The sequence below is a fragment of the Xylocopa sonorina genome, chromosome 4 (genome assembly GCF_050948175.1).
Source record: "Xylocopa sonorina isolate GNS202 chromosome 4, iyXylSono1_principal, whole genome shotgun sequence".
Taxonomy (NCBI): Eukaryota; Metazoa; Arthropoda; class Insecta; order Hymenoptera; family Apidae; genus Xylocopa; species Xylocopa sonorina.
This window is the reverse complement of record NC_135196.1, coordinates 9,807,914-9,834,539: the sequence shown is the minus strand read 5'-3', so window position 1 is coordinate 9,834,539 and position 26,626 is coordinate 9,807,914. Positions and strand designations below refer to the sequence as shown.

The following is a 26,626-nucleotide window of genomic DNA, read 5'->3' as shown; positions in this document are numbered from 1 at the left end:
AGTATTCGCGAAGTTGGTCTAGACGGATCGAACGAACGAAAAAATGTCGAACGTGTGGTTAACAGACACGAATTTTCGAGAACTTATCTTGCTTGTCGCATTGGATCTTTTATCCATGCAAATTTTATAGCGAGCAAGCGTTAACGCGACGCAATTGATTGAGACATTCCGCATCGAGTTACAACATTCGCGGAGAAATTATATTTGATTGACGCAAATTGAGGGTTTAACTATTACGTTCAACGAACGTGAAGTTATTTCGCGGGCGTATTGTATTTATTTGCAGGTCCGCGCTGTTGTTCGCGGAGTTTGCGCATGATCAAAGACAACTATAATTATCAAGACCAGTAGAATTGTAATGAGTTCCAAGAATCACATACGCTTCAAAGGCACCTGTTCATGAACGAGCGAAGTGTAATCCGCTGTGAAATGTAATGCTATTCACAGCTTTGATCGTCGGTGGTTCTAGTTTGAACCGTTTCCTTGCCTTTCTTTTTCAGCACAGAACTGCGTTTATTCTCTTACGCTCCGCTAGCTGTGGATGAGAGTAGATCTTGAAGAACGACAAGCGAACTTCTCACGCACGTTGGGCCTTAAAATTAGACCGACCTTCGGGGCTTGTATATATTATTCCGAGGTGCCTAAAAATTATTCCCTCCGCGCTATTATCAAACAATCACCCCTGATTCAACCGCTAATTTGTTACATTTAAACAGATTACCGCACGAAGGGGTCTCGATGCGCGCAGTTAATTGTGAGCGATATTCGTGCACGCGAAAGGCGGGACCGAACCGGCGAGGAATGATGCTTTATTTTCGAAGAAACGGACCGTATAAGAAGAATCGATCGCGTGTGTGCGCGCGCGAGCGCGCCCGCGCGCGTAATGACGCCCGCGTTTTCGCGAACTGCGAAGGGGCCCAGACAAGTTATCGACAGACGGTCCGAAAATGTTAATGTTCGCGGACTTCATTCGTGGAAACGAGACGGCTGGTGCGCATCTAAATGCAAATTTGCCGAAACTGTCACGAACAAGAGTACGGAAACGAAAGGGTTCCATCATCTCGCTAGCGTTATTTTATCTGATTCCGCTTACGCTGCCCCGATCAGTCGTTCCCTCCTTTTTCATTCCCATCGTCTCCTGGAACGATCGTCATCGCCGCCAGTGCAATAAATATGGACAAACTGGCTGGGCTTGGACGCAAATTTATCAAGTCTACAGCCGGCATCCGTACAACTGTATCAATTAAAGCCTCGGCTTTGTGTAATTATTGAGACAGTATCATATCTTCTTGTCCGACTGCTTCACTTTTGTTCTTTAATTGCAGCTCGCGCAAGAAATATTTCCTTTCTCGTTACTTAGTTACGGACAGCGTAACTAATGCTCGTGCGACAATAATTGCAACGTCTGTCAGGCCTGACATCCGTCACTGGGTCTGTTCTTTTGGCGCTCGTGTTCCCGAGAAATTAGCCTTACTGGGAAGTTGGCTCTGATAATGAACTACTGAAAATTAATGAGGAATTAAATTGGAGATTAAGCATCGAGATAAACAGGCTGTATTATTAATGCGGATAAGATGATCAGGCCAGATTAGCCACTCTGCAATCAATAAAGTACGTTTTACCCTCTGTACGGCCATTGGAGGGCAACTTTTTCTGCAGCTAAATTTTTAATAACATTTTTACCGAAATCTGCTAGTCGATTGCAACACTTATTTCGGCACAGATTGTACAATGATCATCATCCCCCAACGCGTACGCAAAATAAATCTTCCGAAATGTTTGTTGCTCTAACAATTTCCGAAGCAACAAAAACGCGCGTAATATTCGTTAATTTTAGATATTTAAGCTGAAAAATAGAGGAACGAGGGTAGCTGCGTGCGAAGTGAATAATTTTTAACAAGCTCAACCCTCTTAGCAACAAGATGGAGCGCGGCAACTGACGACTTGCCCGGCAGACGGGAGAAAGAAGAAACGAGTCCTTCAGCTTATTTTGAAGTAGGCTACTCAAACCGGTGTGTCCTGTGCAATCTGCATAAGTTGGTACAATCGTTCATTTTTTCCGGTTCGCGCCATATTCCTCACGTCGAACGTCAACCACTGTGGTAAAATGGAACCGGTACGTTCATTCCTGTCCCTCTTTCACATCCGTGCACCCAGTCTGCTCGTCCTTTCCGTTAAATCCCATCCAACCTGATGCGAGAAACGTACTCTTGGCAAGTGCGCTCGAAGCGTCTACAATGGCGGGCGTGTACTTATCATCGCGCAACTTCTATCGGTTTTCATCGTTTCGTAGTTGTCTGACATATTATAGAAACGAGATACACTATGCGAACACTCGGACATTCGATTCATCTACTGTTCGAGCATTCCTTCATGCGCACAGTGTTATCTGTATAGCAACGTGTATCCTCTTCTTTTACTGATACGCACTGGCTACATACAGTGTACAGGGCGTTTAAAAAATCGAGCTCGAATCAATTAGATACCAGACGAACATCGATACCAAAATGGTTGCTTTCGAAGTATCAATGAAACATAGTACGACTTGCTTTTTTGTACATATGGTCAGTCTGAGTTTCGAAACATTTTCGGCAAAACGTGTTCATTTCTCCTGTTCTTAGTAGAATCTTTGCGATATTTTATTATCTCTCTATTTTCTATGTCGTACACCTGCAGTATACCACGAGCACTCTTATTTGTGACGCATGCGATGGTAGATCCGCAGATGGACTTTCGATGAAAAAGATCGACAAAGAATCTTGTTACTTTATACGTAGTCACGCGATTACCTTCAGGTTATTCACTTTTACGAACTACACGTGGATCGAACAACTGGAGGCCAAAGGATCTTGCTCTTCACGTCTGTTCGCGCTCTCACGTCTCCTCTGGCGCAACTTGTATAGTGGTTACGTCGATTAATGCAAGTGGCTGATGATTGGGGCCTCTGAATCTTCGAGCGTATCTAATATCGTGCCGCGATCTTTGTCTTTCTTCTTTCATCCACGGCTTTCATTTTACGATTGTACGATACAGCGGCGCGAGATCACGTCGCTGATACAAGATGCGCTCGATGACTTAGAAATGCCTGCCACCGCTCGTGCGCCATCAACCTACTGCATTGATCGGCCTGAGGTATGTACATACCTGATGCGCACATAACTCTACGCATACAAGTGTCGACCTTGACCTAACAGACCTCTTGGTCCCTACCTTAGTTATGTAAGGGTTAATAACGCTGCCACAGTGGTCAGATTCAATGATGTCTTATTAATCACTTGCTATTGATCTTCGCGAGTGTCACTTCTCTCTTAACATCATACCCAACTACACACGTACAAGTGGTACGGCGGATAATGACTTCTTCGTTCGAATAACTTAGGGGTGTTTATGCATACATGAACGTTTGGAATTCTTGGACGTGGTCTGAGGAAAAATTCTATCATCCAGCTATTTCGAGGATGGTGAAAGATAGTGCACGGTCCGAGACGATAACAATCTGTTGCGAATACGCACGCCTACCTGCGCGCATACGTAGAAATACCGGAGGGTTTACCTGTATGCGCCGCGGCGTCAGAAGTCTCAAATATGTTGCTATTTGCATGGCGCACGCTGGTTGATTGGCAAGGCATCGTTGAGTCGCTGTCGAGCGATCGAGCCAACGGGTGGAATATCGCCGGTAAGAGAGAATTGACGGAAGGGAGCTCGATCGTTCGGCTGGCGGGAAAGAAGCGAATCCCTCTGCGCTCGCGCATAGTTTCTCCGCTTGTGTTCCGCTGTTTTCGAACGAAACGCATATTTTCTCATTTCTATGCACAATTTTCCTCTTTATTATTTTATACGATATTGCGTACCGTGCAGAGGAGCTGGAAAGAAATCCCACCGTAAGGAATGCGGATCTAATTAGTCAGGGTGGAAGAGGCGCGCCACGTCTGAGTGAGAGGGGAACAAGATGTATGCACGTATCGGGATCGAGCGATACGGGACGAAAGATACATTATTATTAATATAAGGTACATACACCTCGGTTCTAATAATTGGGCAAATCATAATAATTTGTAAGCGAGCGAATTAACATCGGATATATTAATTTGTCCGTCGCGCCTCTGTCCTCCTCGCCCGGCAAGCCTCAAATGAAGAGCTGGCCTCAAATATTCGCGAGCGTAAAAATACTTTCATCGGCATCGGATCGAGATTCTAACTGTACCTGGCGTTTTTATCTGCCGACCGTGCCGAACGCATATCTTTCAGTGCCATTTTAATTTCTCCATTTCCTTTTACAGGCAGTGCTGCGCGGAACAAAAAGAGACGAGCGGACGCGTAAACGAAATGAAAAAATTAATCGACATGCGTCTGCCGTGGCCTGACAGCGGTATTACCGGTAAAACGATCTTTCAGATAACCCGTTCGAGCTACGACCGCTGTATCAAGCATACTGATAAGTATTGTCGCGTTTCGATCGGCCATCATTTAAGACGAAGGAGAAAATTCATGCGTACTCTTATAGCAGTGATTTCGATTACGCGCGAGAGAGAAAAGGCGGAGTGGAAGAGAAATCTGCCGGTCTACTCGATGGCACGGCTATCTGCAACAGAGATTCCTCCCTTAGGCGTGGAAATAGTGAGGATCGAGCAAAAATAATACGCGTTACCAGTCGGCTAAGACTGGAATGCAAAATATCTTTGTTGGTTTTACCAAGCGAAGAAACCGCATGGAAGAGGAAGCATTCGTGTTACAATGACAAATATCGTGTCGAAGATCTTCTTCGCAAGCATTTGCGTCTTTGGAAAGCTCGAACCGCGATCCGAACTTCTTCGAGAAAATTGAAGAAGAGTAAATTGAAAATGAATCATAAAAGTTTCGCAGGAATATAAATCTCTTAATTTTTAGGAAAAACCAAAGTGAAATGTACCATGATTTTTTACCCTATGTTAGTGATAATAATTTAATACTTACTAACTTTAATTACTTCGATTATATTATATTAAACATTGCGTAGTAGTTTTTGAGATTATTAATCTGGAGCACGAGTCTTTCGAACCGCAATGCGGCAGTAAAAAGAAGATGGCTTCTGCGCTTTCTTGTAGCGTCGCAGTTAAATGCTTTACCAATATCACTCGAAAGGCTGACACTGATTTACCATCTTACCATCATTTGTCACTTCGAATTAATAGATTAGAGCTACTCGATAAGCCGAGAGCCCAGACTGAAATCCTGTTCAACCAACAATTTTATTAATCAACGTAGTCCATTAACTTTTTGCAACGCTGGCGCCTTATACCGGGAGATCTACTTATGCGCGTATTGGTTAATACCGGACCGTTTTCTTATCGTTAATACTTTTCGAGATAACGATTTTTCTCTCAGCGGACGGTTCCGTTTCTTCTTTTTGCAAGTGAAGCGAGCGGTCACACGAGGCACGATTCCACGCCTGATTTGTTACACGGGCGCTCGGTTTGCGCGCTGCACGTTCTTCTCCGTCGAGGGCTGCACGGAGTTTCTTGCTAAAAACGATGACGTGCAGCAAAAAATGTTAAATTAAACGAAAAGCAGTCGGAGCAAAACGAGCGGCATAACTGTACGCGAGAGGTCGGCTTCGTGGAATAGTAAATTATTAAAATGCAAGCGTACGATATAAGTATCGCAAAAAATGTTCATTCGTCTCTCCATTAGCTATCATTCTTGCTGTTTATTATTTGAAAAATTCTCTGGTCCTCTGCTAAATGAAGAAATTTATTAGAAATGTAATGAATAATGCGATATTCTTAAATTCATGTTATTTCAACACTATCATCACTGCTATTGTTAACATTATTTTACGTTCGTTTAATACGTTAAGACGGTTTGTTAAAACGTTCGATAGAAAAGGAAATTACCGCATAAAACAATAGATAAACGATTACGTTCAACGCAAATGACGTGAAGGTACATGTTATGTCACGGGGATATCCAGTTCAACGACAGGTGACGTGTAAGCTCGTGTCGCGGGTTGTTTTTGAAAAAAATTAGATAGGGGAAGAAGAATCTTTCGGGTGTAACTTACAACATTTGCACTCACCTCCGATAAGAGTTTCACGTTCGAGCGAATAAGAGAACTAAGATAAAAAGAGGGACTTTAGAGTTTGCACCTGTAAAAACCGCCACAAATTATAATATTTATTCAATATCTTATAATCGATACTCTATATTCGGGTACTTCAAATTGTGATGTTAAAGAAACAAGCTACGTTCGGAAACAAACGCGTATCTTGATCGTAAATTCCGCGTTTTACGCTCCATTTTAACCCATTGCAACTCTAAATTCATGAAGATCGAAGCATAAAAATTCGAACAATACGTCGCCCAACGTCGGTTCCGTTTATTGATCGTCAAATATACAGCTGCGACGATCGGATTGATTAACGCAAGCAGATAAATCGCCAGTAAAAAGAATGTATCGTGGCCTCCCCATCATCCTTTCCTTTTTTTCGTTCTCCTCTTTCTTATATCCTTGTTTCGTCCCCCTGTCGCGTCTCTCTGGAACCATCGTTCCAAACACTTTTACGCGATACCTTACAAGCTGTAAAAACGAAACTGTCATCGGTCCACGGCGTTCTAAAGTCCTCGTTATGTTCATCCACTCGTACACGTCGTTTACATCCACCTAAACAGAAGGGATGAGGAGGATAGACAAGGCGCGGAGGGAAAGTTTCCATGGCGCAGACTGTCTCAACGATTTTGGCGCCTCGTTTAACACCAACGTGAACGCAAGTCGATTGTGCAAGGAATATACTTACGCATGATTATCATTCTGACCGTTTTTATGTTCACGTTCGACGTTATAAATAAGTCTTTTCGTAAATATATTGAACGTAGGCGAGAAAATTGGTCTGCAAGTGTATTAGATAGACACAGTATACCGCCATTGTACTGAGATCGATATCCGTCGAAAAAAAATCGTCGGCAAAGAAAGCTACCGAAGGCAAGAAGGGCGTGTAATCTGAATCTAACAAGAGCAGAACGATGGGTCGTGGAGCAGCTAAAGAAGAGACAGGAGATTCATCATCCTGCCAGCAGATCAAAGTTACGTCACGGTGATCCTTTAGCGGTGTACCTACTTGAAGATATTCTTAATAGCGGTGTAAAAATTTGCAAGTTTAATCTGTAACCTTTAGTGGGCGAATGGCATTCGACTAAATTGATTTTATCGAAATATTTCTCTGATACCTCATTAATCTCAACCTACTCTTTCTTCCAGGACCGATCGTGATATGGTGATACCAAGGACATTTCACGTGAACATTCAAAGCTTTGATCGGCAATTAAGACCAAAATCATAATCAACACTTTACATCACGATGGAGCTATACCCAATACCAGGTAACAATTTAACGCTAAAATCATTTATTTAATTTTAAAGTACAACTGAACCTTTAAATCTGTTGTTCTCAGAAACGCTATAAGTGGGCATACATTGCGTGTACATTAAACTATCGATAAGAATTACAAGAGTAAAGTAAGTACAGAAAGAAAGACATGCATTAATGGACCTCGGTCGCGATAATTAAATACCCGATATAAACTGAAACAATCCATTTTTTTTTTTTTTTCTTAACAGAAAGTCGAAGGGAAACAAGATTTCCGTATTAAAAATGAAGTCGACGTCGCAGATTTCGTCTTACGTTCTACTATGAGGTCAAATGTATACCTGCTTAACGATGAAACAACCATTCCGAACATACGCATCAATCAAGTTCACTTATTAATCGAAGGATCGACTCTCCGCTTTAGGTGTCCCCGAAGAACGCTGCGACGAGTCATTTGAAAAAAAAATGCAACGAGTCAATGATACAGGACCGTGTACATAACTTATATCACATTTTCGATGCACATATCCGCCATCCAGCAGTCACCGTATTTTCCCCGGAACCCAATGTAAGATTTCACAGACGCGTCATCGGTAACAAATCCATGTTCTGCGTATCCGTTTCGAGCAGGAGACTAAGCAACTTAATCGTAACTCTAAAGTCTCATTTTCGTTCTCATTTACAACATGTATATATATATATATATATATCAGTATAATATAATATCCTTACTACCGCTATATTAATATATCTCTCGCGACACGCTTTTTGACGAAAACGCATCCGGTTCCACGAGCGTGCCTCTCTGAATTTCGTTCTATCCTGGCGTTTCTTGGTCGGGCAGCTGAATTTGAGGCGGATCGAGGCGTCCGACACCTTTCGTTCCTCGTGACGAAATAACGACATCTGTAACCGGCGTCGAGCGCAAGGGTTTCTTCCCTTTCAAATTAAAGGTTTCGCGTAACCAACCACCGGAAACTCGAAATTGTATGACATTAATTCAGCTCGACACGCTAGTCGCTTGGCGTTGTACACGAGTATACGAGAGGCACCGTGGGTGACGAAGTATCGCGGTGTCTAGAGTGCAACGCGAATTCGAGGTTTTCTGCGGAACGATCCATACTGTTTAATACGAGGAGTCAGGTTAGACTTGCATGCAGGGCGCTCGCGAGCTTAGAACTACGGTTTTACACGGTCTGGTTGAAAAGTATCCAGCCATGTTGAACGTCTGGAGAACGCGACCACGTTCAAATTTGACTGCCAATTGTGTGCGCGACGATTATCAAATTGGTTTATTCAAATGAATGCTGAAGTATGTTACATACTTCGGATTTTACACTTTACAATTCCAACTCCATTCGTGTACCATCTAGATTGATTGTAGGTCTGTTATGTCAAGGATAATCGAAGGTGTCGAAGAAGTCGATGGAAAAAGCTTTGAAAGTTACTTTGAGAAGTAGAAGGCTGTATTCTGTGAAAAAGACTAAGCAATATTGTTCTGGGTACGTTTTTCCCCTTTTCTTTTTAGCATATCGAATGGCTGGATAGTTTTTAGGCAGACTTCGTATACATCAAGCGGTTTCTCGGAAGAAAATAAATCGCGAGCTTCATTTTTCAACGCGTGCGAACATTTTTTGCCTAGTTTGCAGCGACAAAAATCGATTCGTATTCCTGCCGTTCACTTAGTTTCTAGCTATAGAATAATAATTAATATTAAAAGATAATAGTTTACCATAATTCGAAGGGAGTGTTTATAATACACTAGTAACTTCTTGACCGTTTGCGATTAATTGAATAGAGTCGCACACCTTGCGAAGACGATGTCTTCCAAAACTTGCCTAACATAGAAAGAGTAAAACGAAAAGCAATGACAGGTGCACCTGATTAAATGCAACTAAATTTTACTGCACTTGCGACATCGCGCGAGAGACTTACCCTCCTTGAAAGGAATTAATGTTCGTAGAATTGTCCATCTCTTAAGCTGAAGATCCTGGCAATTTTCTAGGTTCTCACAGAGCAACTCTAATAATTAATATTCTTTTGTTACAACCAGTTACACGAGTTAAAATAGGAAATCTTTAAATTAATAATAAATTTTTCATTCCGTAATGAAGCCTAACAGCCTTCGTTGCGACCATCGAGATCAATGTTTCTCGCCGCTTTAATGTTCACCACGAGGAATTGTATTTCCGCTATAAACTATATACATATTTATAATAACATCGCAGTTACTTAAACTTCCTCGTGCCGTTCTAACGCTAAAAACAATAATAGAAAAGTGTTACCCATAAAAAGAAGTATAAATTCGACGCGAAGACATTTGTCTGACAATTTCTGTGCTTGTTCGTTCCGATTACCCACGTAGGATAATCAACGTTATCACAACAGTACGCGATTTCATAAGGGTTCATCAGAAAAATCTCTAGGCTCGTCTATCCCATTTAACATCTATCCCATCATATACAGAACAATTAACTTAAAGTTAGGCTATTTCTTAGAAACCATTTGGTCGCCGAGACAGCCGTACAGCGACTCGAACCAACGATAGCACCATTGCCGACTATGCTATTCGCTCGGTGCATTTTGCACGCTATAAATGACGAATTTACGATATTGCCTTCAACATCGAATATTCGTCGTTATTTGTAGAAATCATCGCGACCGGGGCTTACTGCAGGGAAACCAGAATCATGATTTTATACATCATGTGGTAATGCATCCTTTCTCAATCTCGAAGCGTAGATAGCTGATGCACCCAGACGCTGATCGATAGCCAGTGGAATCAGGAAATGCCAATGACTAACCTGCAGGCTCTAAGCAAGGAGGACGCGGGTCGTCGTTGCGAATCGAGCGTGCAAGGGTCAGTGGCACGGCTTTATTCGAAGTCATCAACCTCCGTATGGTGGTAACAACCAATCGTCCGGGATCAGATTTTTGATCGGTACGTGTCCCCGTGGTGCGCGAACAGGTGAGAAAATGGGGCGGCGACGTCGGGACCGATGGCTCGACGAGGTGGATGCCGGCGAGCGGCGAAAAAAGAATAAAGAAAATAAAAGAAAGTAAGGCCGAGGGCATGAAACAGCATATTGAAGGGACGGCCCTCGGTGTCCTTATTTGAAAATTAATTTGCCGTGAGATGGAACGACCAGTTTTTCAACGGGCGTTTTATTGCGCCGCGGCATGCAACTGACACATCCTCCGATCTTTTGATTACGCGGGCGAATCTCCGCCTCGCCCGGATACACGTTCTTGCTAGCGCAAAGAACAGCCGCGTCGCGAACGTCCCGTGGACTCTGTTATTTTCGCCCGATGCAACGGGCGTGTGCGAACAATTTTTTAAGGATAACCGCACGCCTCGCAAGAACGAGGAGCTCCCCGGTCAGCGTTCGCCGTGGCGAACTTTCGTCCAGCAGGGGCCGCACCGCGAGCGAAGGAGGGCTCGAATCCGGTCACGGAACCAAGGGTGGCGCGAGCGATCCACGCGCGTCAAAATAGACGAATTAAACCTGAACAGACCTACGTGTCTGATCGCGCGAACATGCCACGCACGCTCCCGTCTACCTGTATATTAATACTTCCGCGATGTTCAACGGAAGCTTCTCGATCAACCGCCATTGTCTTCCTCCGAGTCCCTCTTGCGGCCCGTCGTTCTCCATACTTATACAATATATTAATAATATTTTAATGCGGCCATTTATTGCGCCAGGCTCACCATCCACCGGCAATCTTCCTCGTATTATCAGTCTGGCCGTAGTTAGCCGTGGGATCGGGTCTGCGTTCACGGTACCGGTTGCTCGTCGAACCTGCAAGAATCAATCCATCACGCGACATCGAGAGCCCCGGACGGTACCTCGATGATCGAGGGATTCTGTTTCAAAATGCCGCGTTAGAATTTCTTGCGCATGACAGTGCAGAGATTTTATAGGGCTGGGAGGCCGGAGGGGGACACGGTCCCGTGGAATCGCTCGTTTCACTACTTGCGTTCGAGGGTGGGGGGGGGGAAAGGGAGAGAACCGTGATCGTCGACGCCCTGTCGTCCTTCGCGGACGGTACGAAAGCACGGTGTTCCGAAACGCGCGCGCAGAGCACCACGGGCAGAACCGAGCACGCCCAGGACTTACAATGTAAATAGCATAGTCGGTGGAGCCTGATGCGGTCGTGCATGCGAGGTTTACAGCAGGCGACGGCACTCGATCATCGAGGAAGACCGCCGGGCAACCTCGTTCACGGGCGACTGGAGTCTAGGAACTGGTCGGCCCGTTTCGTGCGTTAACAACGCGTTGCGTTTCGCTGTTCTATATCGAGCACCAGCGCGAGATTGTCGAGACAGGGAGGGAGGGGGAGAGAGAGGGAGAGAGAGAGAGAGAGAGAGAGAGGGAGAGAGAGAGAGAGAAAGAGAGACAGATCGGGGAGTAAGTCAGTGTTCGATGAAAAGAACAATTTGAAAGATCGATAGAAAGGGAAAGAGAAGAGGAGGAGATGGCAGATGCAGGCACGAAATGTACGAAGTTGGCAGATTCGATCAACGAACCGAAGGACGTGCAAGGACGAGGGATGCCCGAGGTATACGCTGTCCGTGAACCCCTGTATCCCACGAACCACTGACAAAAACGTTCCTGGTTTTCTTGTTCTCTTGGCAGCGGCTACGTGATCAGGTCTTAGGAACACTGAACGCGCGCTCTCTTTCTCTTTCGTTCGCTGGCTCGATTTGTTTACGGCCGGATCCCTTTTCTGATCGAAATACGAGCTTGAATCGCGACGCTGTTGTCCGAACGAAGAGGAGAACCTTGAGGCGTCGATTCCCTCCGCTGATCGTCCGTGAACAACGGGCGCGTTCTCCACTCTCGAAACGGGAAGCGAAATTCAGTCGTCTCCGGGCCTATCATCGTAGCTCCGTTCACGGTTCTTCGTGAATCGAACGTGTTAATCGGTCGCGTAACCAGCGACAACCATCGGCACGAGACAATCGGCCGGCTGTACCACCAACACTGCTTCCGTAAAAATTTTACGTTTCGTTTGATCGAAAATTTCGCCGTTTCGTGCTACCTGTGCTGCAAACCGGGCATTCACAGAACGATCCCCAGAGTCGTATTTTTTTCTTTCACCTTCTTTACCTCCTTCCAGGCCCTCCTCTCCTTCCTCTTCGTTGTATTCTTCTTCTTCTTTTCCTTCTTCGTCGTCATCATCTTTTGCTTCTTCTTCTTCTTCTGCTTCTTCTTCTGCTTCTTCTTCTTCTTCTTCTTCTTCTTCTCCTCCTCGCTGTACAACACACAGGCGTCGTTTCTCTTTGGATTCGACCTGTTCTTCCAGTCGCTTTACTTCATCGACCAGTCGGAAATCGATCTGAAATCAGAAAAAAAAGATTCGCCTGCGGTAAGTGGTGTGTTACATTTCGGCGCGCCAGCCGGGGACGGGAATCGGCCAAGTGGAAGTGCACCTTTGTACGGTTATTCCTATCTCTATCTACGCGTGCATCGCATCAGCTTAAATTAGTGATATAAAGAATTATTTTCTCGTCGCATTTTAGCATCGCGATAGCGGCTGATAATACACCGTCATCGTGGATACCATCAAGAAAGCTGATGTTCACCAACAAAATTGTACCGAAAAATAAATTAAATTACACGTACACGTATTTCAACGTGTCCTCGTTCAAGAATATCGGGACGCACGCGGAATTTTTTTTATCGAACCATTATTATACGATATCGCGTATCATTATTCAACAGCTGGCTGTGTCTTCTTTCATTCCAGCTTTCCCTAAAATCGTTCGTTGCACCGAGAGGACCGAAACTCGACGACGATACAAGAAAAAAGGCCAGTTCGTACGGACGGCCGACGAATGTAGAACTGTCTCGGGCCAAAACGCGGCTATTAAACAACGATGTGGGACCGAAAACGATCTGTAATGGCGCCTATTAACGAAGGAAATGGTAGCGGAGCGCCGCGAGGGCTGGCCGACCGCTACCGAAACAGCTACTTACAGGAAACGAATTGGAAGTTAACTTAACGACTCGTCGTGCCGTCTTATCCAACGGATATTAACTCCGCCGGTGAGGGTATTTCTCATGCGAAAAGTTTTCGCTGGCAGGGCGCGGCGGGGACTTGCCGGCGAGCATAACTTTCAGGACGTGACTGGTCTACGTGTGCAGGATGGAAGAGGAGACAGGGAAGAGGCTGAAGAGATGAAAAAGGACGAAAAGGGGAACGACAAAAAGAGATGGAACAGGGAAAGGGGCAGGGAGGAAAAAGGGGAGGGGAAGGGAGAGGCGTCGAGTACAGAGCGGCAACGAAAGGGACGTGTCCTGGGCGAGAACGAAGAAAAAGGAAGACGGCGGGAAGGAGAAGAGGATACGTGGCAAGGTGAGAGGGATAAGATGAGAAAGAGAGGAAAAGCAACGGGCTGTATTATGCTCGGTAAAGCAATGTTACCAACTCGAGAACTGGCGAACTAGCCGACAGTAAAATCCATTTTATGTCTACCTCGTAAAGTCAGTCAAATGAAACCCGGACTTAGTTTTCATACGCGCACCCACCCGCCATTCGGCCAGCCGAACCAGACCCGGTTCTCCGTTCCGCCGCGTCGGCGAACCGAGGGTCGTGGCTGACTTTTTCGGATGTCTAGACACGCTGGTTCCTCTTCGAACTGTACACCGTACAACTTTCGGATCGCACGGATCTTTCCGGACGGTTTCATTTCTCGTCGATCGGTACACGCGCTCGACGGACGGACTTCGACGTTCGAGGCTCGTCCATGCTTAAAGCGAAAGTAATTAACGCTTTCTGACTCGCGTACGATTACGCGCGAGCAATTTTTAAACGATCACCAACGCTCGCTGAGATATATTCCAACCTCGATTGTTTTTAGCGATCTGTACTTGAAAGACTGCGTAAAAAGTTTATATAGTTTACATTTAATGGATTAATGTATTAATCTTTTAAGTGAAATAATTAGAAAACAGAAGCGTTATGTTAAAAGAAAAAATATTAGGAATAATTACCGAGGTATTAGAAACTAAATTTATACATTTATTCCGATATGTTTCACTTGTTGTTCGCCAACCATTTTCAAATAGTTTCTCAATAATTTGCAGGCGATGCACTAGATAAGAAATGAGAAAGTAATCAAATTTTAATTGAACAAAATTACCGGTATTCGCGGTAGCCTTGAAACTCGGATTTCCATGTGAAATTTGTACAAAAAGAAATAAAGATACTAAATAATTTTCTACTCCGGAGGCGTGTTTCATGTGCAATTGAACTAATTAAATGCTTCCACCGGTTTTCAAACTTAATTAGCGCCGTAGTTTCCGTTCTCTCTAGGAAACGTTTTAATTCATTGGGAATCATTTCTGAAATTTCATTTGCAGATACGTCGATGAATTACTTCTCTATGTTTCATAAACGCATAACATTATTTCCACTGCTTGTAATTATTGAGGAATAATGCTAGACATTGAGAGTAAACGTGGGAACTAATAGCAGCGTGTAACGCGTAGCGTACGTGCATACGAAATCGTATACATAAAACAACAAAAAGTACAAAAGAATAAATAAAATGCAACAGCAAAAGAAACTCTCGATATTCCATTGCAATACTTTTCACAATTTCAAATCTCGTTGCAGTAATTTATCACTCGCTGTTTAATATTTCCTGATCCTAATGAACTATATTTATGCAATGACCCGAGTCCTTAAGCAAGGATCTCCGACAATCGCGAAGATATTCCCTGGCGAAAGAGCAGACCAAAGGACGAAGTCAGAAAATCCAAGCGAAGCGGAACCTTTTTCGGCACTAAAAGTTGCCGGGGTCGTAAAATGAGTCTCGTCGACGTATATTTCTACGTATACACCTATGTACCGTGGCTATATGTATACACATACGTGCAGCTGGAAAAGCATCCGCCACGACGATAAAGACTGGCCCCCGTATCCGTGCGGAATAGACTTTCGAAGGATTTCCGTAGACGTTTCGGATCCCCCATTTTAAAGACCACTTTTAATAGTTATCCGTGTCCGCTCGATAGCCTAACCGTGACCAACGGTTGGTTCTTAAAACCGATCCGTGATCGCGCATAAAGGCGCCGAAATTGAACACGCGTGAACTGTGTTCTTCCGTTTAACGGCTCCCTGGTCCTTCCAGGAAGCAACCGACTCTAGAAAATCGGGTGGCTTTCTTGGTAACAAGCTCGTCTCGCAGGGAAACTCAAATTTGAGGCACACAGGTCTGGTTAATCGGGTTCTATTTCATGTTCTTGACAAACGAGCCACTCCTACTCCAATGAAATTGTCGGGCAATCAATTGTTACTCTTGATATCAATGTGTTTCCGCCTTAAGACATCCATTAAGAGCGCAAAAAGTTGCTCATGAATATTATCGAAAAGAAATACTTGAGCAAGGTTAAGCCTGTGTATAAAATATAACACAGTGCTTTTGCTTAATACGATATACAACGTAATTTAAACGAATGTCAGTACAAGATACGAAAGTGACTCCGAAGAGATTATAGTTAAATATATTACTGATAGAATAAGCATATGTATCTTAGTTATAGTTACAAAATCGTACACCTAACCTCGTGATAAATTTTTATACAAATTTGATGACCAGTCAGGTGGAATTTTTTAACTAAGAGTCGCAATAGGTAAACTGTGTTACAATCTAGGAATATACTCGACGGAATAAAGTGTGTATAATGAATATTCAAAACGAAAAAACTGTTCCTACCACCGCTTACACAGTATTACGCAAACGTATCGTATGATTTCATTAACATGCACAGTATGCGTTACATCTGCCTCAGCTGGTCTATCAGCTATAAATTACAGTAGAAAAATTATTGTTGTACTTGACTAGAAGACTTCTACAACAGTATTCTCGATAAAATGTGCTCGGTCATTCAGAAGCGACTATCCATGTATCTGTTAGATAAAATCAAGCTTGAAAAATGTAATCGACACAATTACGAACTATTCTATACAGTACTTCAACAATCTGCAAAGACAAAAACGGTTACAACACATTTAACTAATTAATTTTCAGCTTTGATACAAAAAGACCAATATTTCTACAATTCGCGGTAACAGACACGGTTTTTCCATGTAACATTATTCGCGACCGTGATAACTACTTATCTGCGCACGTAATTATTCGTCCTCGTGTGTATTTAAATATGCACAGTTTTATGGAAGAATATGAATCTTTTATTCTTTAATACATGCTGCACGTGTCCCGTCAAATCGTGTATTTTAATACAAAACTACAAGCAGCTATCAATCTGTTATCAACGGTCATGAGTTGACGGAAGACACGTGTCGCCAGTGTATTATCAGGAAAGTACAAGTCCCACTAAACAAATTTCCTTGCAGGGAAACATTAATTTCTGTCAATACCACAAAAATAAGGGTGCGTCGAGCATCACCGCAAAGTATACAGGTTTTTGGAATTTATCGAATCGAGGAAGCGATCGTCCAGGCAAAAGTGACGCAGAAAACACGCGTTATACGGAAGAATGAGCGAGGAAAAAAGACGGAACCGTTGAATTCCACTATTTTATGCATGCCATTTTTTACGTTGACTTCGTCGAGGCGAAGTTGCGCAGGCTTATTAGTTTCATAACCGTGTAATCTTTTCGCTGCTATTCTCATAACGTTTACATTGTGTCATCAGTGTGGAAAGTGTTAACAAATGGTAGCAAAGTCGGTAGCTGACCGTGCGAATTCCTCAGCGGTGGACAGTACGGTGGTTCTTCTCTGAACCCGGGGTCCATCATTTTTGTATTATTGTACGCTCAGTCGAGTAGTTGACACTCTGCCAAGCCACGCGCGTATGCACGAAATAACCTTCACAGAATTAGACTCTCCTGTGCAGAGATACATAGCGTTCGTCTCGGAGCAATTACACTCGTGTACCTTTATTTTACAACAATTACGTTTTTCATGTACTCGTAGAAGATTTAAAAAATAATTCGCGATTTGATAAATGCTCGCACGAGATCCGAGTAAATTCAACGGGTAACAACATTAGCAAAGGCCGCTTGACAGGCTTGTTCAAATCGCGCCACGAGGAACAGAGCCGGATGAAACGTAACGAAACATATTTTCCGTTTTATCCGAGGAACGACGTTATTTAGATAATCGAATATTCGTTTAAACGTTGTTCGAGCGATCACGATATCTTACGACGTCGGTACACCGGCACCACTTACGGGACCGTGCCATTCAAAAGTTATTTGCAGCTTTCAACGCGTGGTAATAATATTCGTTTAAAAGCTCTCGGGTGCTTACATATCGGGACGGCGCAATTCAATTACAAAACTGTAGATAACAAAATCTGCATTCTGTCTCTAATGGAATATTACCGTCGAATAAAATCAAATTCGAAAAATTCATGCGCGCGGTAATGAAATTAATATCTGAAAAAATTGCGGGATAGGTGGAAAAGAAGTGCTTCCCCGGCGTTACCAAGTCGAACGATACCACGGGCTACAATCGGCCAATTATATCGACGTCGGCAGGTTGAGGCATTAATAAATCCACCGATACAAAAAACTTCGGCTCATTATTTGCCAGCACCATAAAACGGCGGTAAATATTCTTATTAGTCATCAATTTATAATTAATTTACATATTACGGTACCGTCCGTGCATTATCGCCGCAAATGAACGAAAATGCCCAGGCATTTACGAGCGGTAATACATCGACGTTATTCCAGTAATTCAGCGTCGAATAAACGGCCAATCTGCCGTCGCAGTCGCCTATTAAAAGGAAGCCGAAAGAATCGCGTGTAATTTTCACCGGAACCAGGGGATCGTGGCGGTCGATAGCGCGATAGTTACGCGGTCGGATAAATAGCCGCATCACCATGGATTCCTCTTCCTGTGGCCGTTCTAAAACCGGTCGAAACTAAATTAGTTTAGCAACTCACGTGACCACGTACGGCACACCTTCGGTAGGACTCCAATTTGGACGCGAGGATGGTTAATCAGCGCGACCCGCAAGCCGCGGGCACGCGGATCGTTTCTCGTCCGAGACATTCATCCGGCGGATGATCTAGGCAGATTTCGAGCCAACGGGAGACTGCTGAAAGAGCTCGTAAACTAGATCTAAGGAGAAAGAGACACGTCCGAGCACGTAACTGAAATGAAAACGGCTACGGTGGTTGCGAACCCGAACGGTGGGAGTTTATCGTCAGCCGTGGTAAGTGCTTCGCGAATTCTCACTTCTATCCGGACCGCGTCCCTCCTAGGGGATGAGACGATCGTAAAATCGGAGCGAATGCTTCAAATAATACCTATCCTCGGCGCGCACCTCCAAGTTAGTCACTCGGCCCGAGGATTCAACCCTGTTTGCGACGTCTCACGTTTCTTCTCATCAAACAAGTTGACCCCGCTGTCTTATATTAGAGTCTAGCTCCTACTCTCTTAACCGAAAATAGTTTCTTAACCGGAAAGAATTCGTGGCTTCGGAAAAGCAAATTCGTGCGCGTCGTGAAATATTCCTTAGTCGTCGTTTAAGAAAGAGTAAATAAGTTCGCGATTATAAACGAGCCGAAGAATAATCAGAATGGCAACAATTTTAATGGTCGCGATACGAACGCACGCCAATTTCTTGTACAAGAAATCGACTAGAAATACAGGCGCAGTTCGACAAGAATTGGTCAGCCGCTCGATCGATGAACCACTGGCAACCCTCGAATACTTTCAGCGTCTCCCATGGCGGGTCTGTCGAGCGAACGGAGGTCACAGTGGGCGATAAAAATTGTAGCGATTCCCTGAATGCGGATGGTCATTAAATAACCCTTTTTCTTCTTCATTATATCCGGTCATGGAACTCGGGTATCTTCGACGGGAGGATCGGTAGGAGGCGGCGTTCTTTTCATTAACGAGACGCGTATCCTGCGGTGGACCTCGGTGGACTTTAGCTCGACAGAGGTAAACGCTCTCGACGGACGCTCGTATTTCATAGAAGCCCGGCTGTATTTTCGCGCGTATGACTTTAACTGTCGATGGGGACTTCGCTTGTATTTCTTCTCAAGTTTTACTAGCGCTAGGTCGACCGTTCCGAGCAGTAAACGTCAATCGTCGCTAAAGCCCCGTACGGTCGCTCGGTCGGTTCCTTCTCCAACCTTCTTCGCTGTATTCTTCCACCGCTCCGTCGCGGCCAACCCACCCCCTTATTCTTCGCGCCGCTATACGCGAGCTATCCACCCCAAGATTGCGGGTAGTCGTTCTACCCTGTGTACAACCTTACTAGCCAAAGACTAGGAGGAGCGATTCTCATCCTGACGCTCCCGTGAGGGTTGATTTCGTCTGGTGAACGCGGTCGCGCGATTCGTCTCGCATCTGTCTATTCATTTAACCGCGAGCTACACGGACGACTCACCTGGCGCGACAAGGATCGAAACTGAGGATAAGCTGGACGTTTACCCCCCTCCCCTTTTTTTAGAAAGATAGGTAGATCGATTTTCTGACTTTTGAGCAACGAAAGATACGATCGTAACGATTGTAGTAGCATTTTTATAATTTAATTATCGAGCCCCGCATGGGATTCCGTAAATTCATTATCGCCAGAGTACGCGACGGTTTTATGGTCCTTGGAAACCACGGTGGAATCAAGTAACTCCACTTACCGCAGAATAAGCGTTTATCGTGAAATTCGACCCATATTGAGGGGTGGGCCTAAACCGAAGAGGCGGTTTAGGGTCGACCGGAAGACGCGCCGGTGCCCATAGCGTCTCGGGGTTTCATTAAGGATGCAATCTACCATGGTTTTTGCCCGGCGAACGAAGGGAGCTGGATAGTCGCGGGAGAGCGGCCGGTCATTTTTAAAAAAGTTACGACGAGGTTTTATGGGGGTTTAATTGTAGCCCGCGACTGTAGTTAGAAAGTAGTAAAACCCCTCTACCGAAGAGAGCGGGGCCCTGTTACACCGCTTAACGCTCCCTGGGTCCGTGGGGTACGCAACCATGTACGTGGAAGACGCGAGGATAATGCGAAGGATGGAGAGAAGAACCGACGCCGGCTCCACGCACTTCGCTGCTGTTAATTATTGCTTTATCTTGGGAATTGCGCTTCCATTAGTAGAGAATAGGGCCGACGTTCGCCGTCAAGGTCTTAGAACACTTATTCCCACTCTTTTCTTCTACTTTTTCTCTTATTCTCTTTAATTGCTTTCGACTAATTGAATCCAATTATCTGATTTGCCGTCGCAACGTTCGCTTTTTACTGTTTCGTCTGGCCCGTATCGGCGATGTGATTTGACAAAATCCTTTCGTCCAGACTAAACAATAGCTGCCCATTCGAAGAAGAAGGTTAAGATGGTCAGATGTAACCGTAGAATAGTACGCGAGACACTGTTAGGCTTTTGCAACCTTTCTTCCATGCTGTTATGCTCATTGTACTGTAACCGAGTAGTTGTTCATCCAAATGTGTTCTTTGGATTTTATTCAATTTTGATAAATATAGACTCATTTGCAATTTATATAAAAGCGTATCATGTAATGAGTATAACAATATCATAGACACATTAATATTTCATATTTATTCTTATACAAATGTAATGTTAATTGTATGATTTTTAGAAACGCCTAATCAAAATTGAAGAACCGTAATTACTAGTGTGATTTGCAATATTAATTTTTTCATAACCGTTAACAATTACGATGCAGCATACTTACTCGATCATTTCCATCGCTCTCTATGAATATAATACGAGACCTGTAATTTCAGTCAGGATTCTTGATTCTTTTGCAGACAGAACACTCCGATAAATGAACAACTATTTTATAGTTCGTTGACTAAATGAGCTTTTAATTGGAGATACGATGTGTGGAGTATAATTTGAGCAATAAATTTTTGCCAGAGAAGAACTGCCTTTTACTCGATCCAATCATCCCCAAATACTTCAGACGATCCTGCAGTGCAACCAGTGAAAGGGTTAAGGAAAAAATGAAATTTCTCAATTGTATGCAAACAAAAAATACTTTCACACTAAACGCGTTCTTTGGATTCTTCTTTCTAAATCAGCGCGGAAGGCGAGGGAACGTAAAGTGATTTAACGCACGGTTGTATACCGGAGTAAAAATCGATCGTAACGCGTTTAACGATCGCGACGAATATCTTGTAACGTAGAGCTTGTTCATCCCGGATCGAGGCATAAATCTCGGCCTCTTTACGATTCGTATACGCAAAAATACGCGCCCACTGGCCAGCGTTGTCTCGTAATATACGTGGAACGATTAGATCTTTATTGTCACACTCCTATAGTGGTGAAATATACAGGCTATCTGGCCGGCCATAGCATCACACGATTGCCACTTAACGTGTTTACAGGATATTTTCTGCACGTCCAGCTGTAAATCCTAAGTGCGCCGGTTATAAATTATAGGAGAAAATTTATACGACTAATAAAATTCCCTTTCGTCGAAACCGATGTTTCTGTTTCGTTCGTTATCGTTTTACCGATCCTCGTTTCCCTTGTGCCGTACCATCCGATCTGTTGACGCGGAAAGAAAGTTCTATGAATGACGCGTTTCAATTCGTCATGTGTGCTCGCTATTGATTACCAAACAGGGCGCCGCAGAAGTCTTCAAAGTCCTCTTCCGTCTGAAACGAAAGTCAGGTCGAGCAAGTACCGACGCGCTGGCCACGAATACCGTCGCTAGTCGGTGAATAGCGAGGCACGATTTCGGCGCTGCCGGCGTCTGTCGCATAAATTCCGCTAGTTTACTACGGCCGGGATAAAATAAGTTCGAGCGAGGAGCGTGGCTCACTTACGGCCCCGCGATGACGGTCCGCCTGGAAACGCGATGCCCTCCGCCGCGAGTGGCCGAGGAAAAGAACGGGCGGAGGTAGCAAAGCGCGGAGAGCCAGAGAAAAGGAACAAAATACCGCGGGCTATAAAGCAAACCGCGTTTACGACCGTCGTTAAATTCGCTTTGAGCGATCTGTCTGATAACATTGATGCTGCCGGTTGCAAAAGACAGAAGTAACCCTTTTGCAGTTGCGCCGGTTATTCCGACCGTATACCTCGACCGACCAGTTCCTGTTCCACCACCCCCCTTCGCTCGAGGGGCTCCTTCTCTTCTGCTATTCGAATTATTTCGGAATTCCGTACGAGCACGGAGGAACTCTTCGTTTGTCAAATATTTGCGGACGATAAATTTGCCGGTAGTCGCAGAGAATTTCCTTTTTTATACTAATTGCTCGACAAATGGATCTTGCAAATAGATGCACGAAGTTTTGCGCGATCGAAAAGTATGATGGCAAAGCTATCTAGCTAATTGATGTAATTATTATACAACCACTTCAGGATGTAAACGATTATTGGCATAATCGCGTCTTTTAACCGCGTCAGCTTTGACTGCATTCATTGTCTATCGATCATGTTGGTGTAGAGAGTATTCTTAGTAGTCGATAATCATTAATCACCGACAGAGATGGCGCGATGTATGATCGATGACCGTCTGATACCGCATCCTGTAATCAGCGGTGTTCCTCTTCTCTTTTTTCACCCCTGGGTGTCTAACTGCGTTGCGCGTGCCCCCACATTTCAATAGCTACTCAGGTAGCGTACGGCATGGCGTCCCTTTCATTTTGTCGTGTATCTTGTGACGCGGTTTTGGAGAAGTTCGAGCCTGGCTGTGCCCTTTATAACCGCGCGTTCGTTCCCTCTTTACCCCGTTTAAACAAAGAGCCCAATGTCGTCAACAGACGAGATGAGACGGTACTATTGCGACCGCTCCACGGAGTCTTTCAGCGTGGCAGCGTCATTAGAGCTCCAAGTTTGGCCACTATCCAACGATACTCTCATCTGGCGGGTATAATTCACTGTTTCTACATTGTGATCTCTTTGCAATTCCACGATGTAATAATACGCCAAAACTCGTAAATCGTCCGATGCAACTGAGACGACTCGGGGTTTAAATACCTTGTTTCCAAAGAAATTTGAAACCTTTGCGGTCTGTTACTTCTGAAACTATCGATCTGTCCTGCAGTTAATCTATCGATAATTGATCTTCTCGAGAATATTTTTTAACGATATTACAGCTATCACGGACTGGTTCGAAGCGTTTAAAATTAATAGTTATAATTTCAGTTTCAGTCTCAATAGTTATAATTACGTTTGAGCTTTCTATGATAAGCAACCATTGATTTCACCTAGTTCTAATAATTGTTCAAACGAATGAATAATGGATATCTAGAAAAACTTGATTTTAGAGATTAGAGAGAGATTAGAGATTACTCGTACTGCCTACTCTACTGTGCAGCGTCACTCCAGTAGAAGCAATCGTAGAGATCGAGGACAATCAATGATCTCTCTGATTATATAAATTTCTAATCCTTTAGCTAATTTTAGATTAACGAAGTTCTATTGTAGTTAAATGATTACAGCAGGCTGTTTGTAATTTTCATGATTCGATGTGGTGTCTTTTGTATAGTAACGTGCAGACTTTCGTAATTCTACGATGACAAGTGGATTCAGCCGCGCACGATCAGTCAAGCCGTGAAGTAGTTCAAAAATTAATACTATTGGCAATTCTCCCTACGTGAAAGTGAATTAATTACATAAATGAACGATAACATGTAAATTTTTGGCTGACCACGTACCTACGTATTGTATAATTGTTCCCTTAACAATTGCGATATATTGCTATGCGCGGCAATCAGCTTTATTTATATGTTACAATGTTTATTTCGTCCAGCTGGTTTAATTTGTCTTGAACGATTAGTTTAGCGACTGTACAAGAGTTAAATAAGTTCGTAATGGTCTTACGTAGCGCAAAAACTCGCGGAAACACTTTCGAATAAAAGTTCTCGTATAAACGAACCAGTTTTAATGATTATTTAACACGAAATGTGTTGAACAATTGAATAGATAACTAAAAGCTACGCACTGGTGCCTACTGGAACAACTACAATATGATATCGATCTCTATAAATTACCGAGTCTGGTACTTTTTACATACTTTTCTCCTTCGTCCATTCTCTAACTAGCAAATGTGTATTAAAATTTGAATGGCACAGTACGTACTAACTTCGAAAACGACGCAGGAACATTTCGTCGTTCGCAGGGGGTGGGTTTCACCGTTTTATGGATGTCTTCGCGTAAAATCAAGATATTTTACGAACTCGTTTTATTCCTGATGGCAAAAGTTTATAACTTTTCTACCTATCGAGTTAGTCAAACTACGCACGCACTGGCAATAATAAACGTTGCGAAATAGCTAAAGCAAAAGTATGGCGTTCAGTTTTTCCTGATATCCTCCAAATTGGTAAATCTATTCACTCGAAATCAAATTTGAAAAACGTTTGCGTTAATGTTTGAAGAAATACTATATGAAAGTATCGTTTTATGTAACGTTTACGTTTCAGGCAAATGAACAGTTTCTTGGACTACTTTCCCTCAGATTCGCGTAATGAAATATTTATTTTGCGAAACTGATTGCCCGCGATATATACATTTAAACAGTAGAATGGCGTTGAAAATGGACAGGCTCGTACGTCGACAGTTGCGAAAATTATTAACGGAAGTAAGTTGCGTAAAGAGGGTAGAAGGTAAAATTAGAAAGCAAAAGAAAGAAACGCAAGGAGGAAACATAAAGAAACCGAGAAATCGTTTGCTGATCTGAACGACGTTGTCTGACTGGATCTCAAATAGGATGGCATATTAGCGTTACAGTAAGTTTTACGCGTGCCATGTTTCCCAGTGCTGCTGAATTCAAGCGTTCCGAGTAAAAGAACGGTATTGGAGGAAAAATGAAAAAAAGCAGAAACTGTGACAGAACTCGATGTCCAAAAATTATATCGATACTTCTTCAGATTTCTACAGGAAGTAGAACGTCTCAAACCGTTTCTAAGATGCTCAGATATTAGACGCTCTAGTCTCAACTGAACTAATATTAAAACGATTTACACAAACTTCAAAATAATAGCTTTTGCTTTTTTTAAGTAAAACAAGACTTGTCTCGTTAACACATGCGTACTTAATAAATGACCAAGCTCGTTTCTCTTCAAATACGATTTTGTTCTCTTTCTTATTTCACAGCAGATAGAGATAAGCGGATAACAGTTTTAGGGCGAAAAGTACGCAGGGGAGAAGACTCACCGGGACTGCGAAGTAGAATCCTCCGGGATGCTCTCAGGGCTGGGCGGTATCCCAGCGGCTGGTGTATGAGTACCCATAGCATGGGTGTGCGCGTAGTGATCCGGCCATTGAAAGAAAAAATTCGGAGGTGGCGCAACCCTTACGTGGGGCACCTGACTCTCGTATGTCGGCGTGACCCCTATCCAGGGTACCTGACCCTCGTAGGTCGGTGCTTCCGTGGGGAGCGCGGTGTACACTCCTGGGTAGCAATGCGACCAACCAGATTGCAACATCCTGACTGATTTCATGAAGTTTAGTTTACAAATATCCTCGTTGGCTATTCAGGGAAAGAAAACAAGAAATTATGCATTAGACGTCGTATCCGCCGTATTCGTGGACTGATACATGAAACATAAATGGCGGCATGGAACTGATTGGAACAAAATTTTTGTGAAAATATTATTCATATTATAAAAAACCATTAAATATGTCCTTTTTTATGTTAACCCCTTAATTTTTGTATTCTGACTATTCTCATGTTCGTGTTTTCAACTATATTGGGTATGCCAGCTATGGTTAGTGGATAAAATGTATTTATTCCTAAAAACGTGGAAGAAAATGTATAACAAGCGTGGGAAATGATTTGAAATATAATAGAATGTGGTAAAAAGAATTCAAATTTATATTAATATAATTTGCGGAAAAAATTGTTTTGCAACAGTCATATAAAAGGTCAAATCGTTACAATGGTCCTGCTTCATACATTGGAAATATAACAAAAACCAACGCGACGCACGTATACCGACAAAATGGCCGAACCATAGAGGAAGAAAGTCAACCTGCGATGGGAACAGCTCTCATCAATCAAGTTCTTCTCGACACAATGGGACTTGGACTGCGGGAGATCATCCAAAGGGGGATTCCAGGAATGGAACACCCTGAATTCAACCGAGTTATAGCCAATAGGATTTCACCCATTCAATGCACCAAGATGGCCGACCCCTCGAGGCGTGGTTTTCACAACGGCGTACATATGTACGAATATACAAAACTTCAAAAGGATCTGCCATTTCAGACTACAAACCTGGCGATCACAATACCCAGTTGCCCCGTTCCGCTCTTTCATGGCTTAATTGCTCCTATTTATTTACAATCGTTGTCGTTCCCACGTTGGCCAAGCCAATTAACAGTGTTT

The 26,626-nt window shown here is 43.5% G+C and overlaps 2 protein-coding genes across 5 annotated transcripts in view; both read right to left on the bottom strand.

Annotated features, from left to right (window-relative positions):
- LOC143422656 (uncharacterized) overlaps positions 1-26,626 on the bottom strand; it is a 431,772-nt gene that overhangs the window by 320,051 nt on the left and 85,095 nt on the right. The gene's annotated exons all lie outside the window — the stretch shown is intronic.
- LOC143423154 (uncharacterized) overlaps positions 11,744-26,626 on the bottom strand; it is a 52,562-nt gene continuing 37,679 nt past the window's right edge. For all 4 annotated transcript variants that reach the window (XM_076894266.1, XM_076894270.1, XM_076894267.1 and 1 more), the window contains 2 exons: positions 25,453-25,768; positions 11,744-12,686 (listed from right to left, as the gene is read on the bottom strand). In XM_076894266.1, the coding sequence (XP_076750381.1) occupies positions 12,659-12,686; positions 25,453-25,768 (344 nt within the window). In that variant the 3' untranslated portion in view covers positions 11,744-12,658. The remainder of the gene's footprint in view (positions 12,687-25,452; positions 25,769-26,626) is intronic.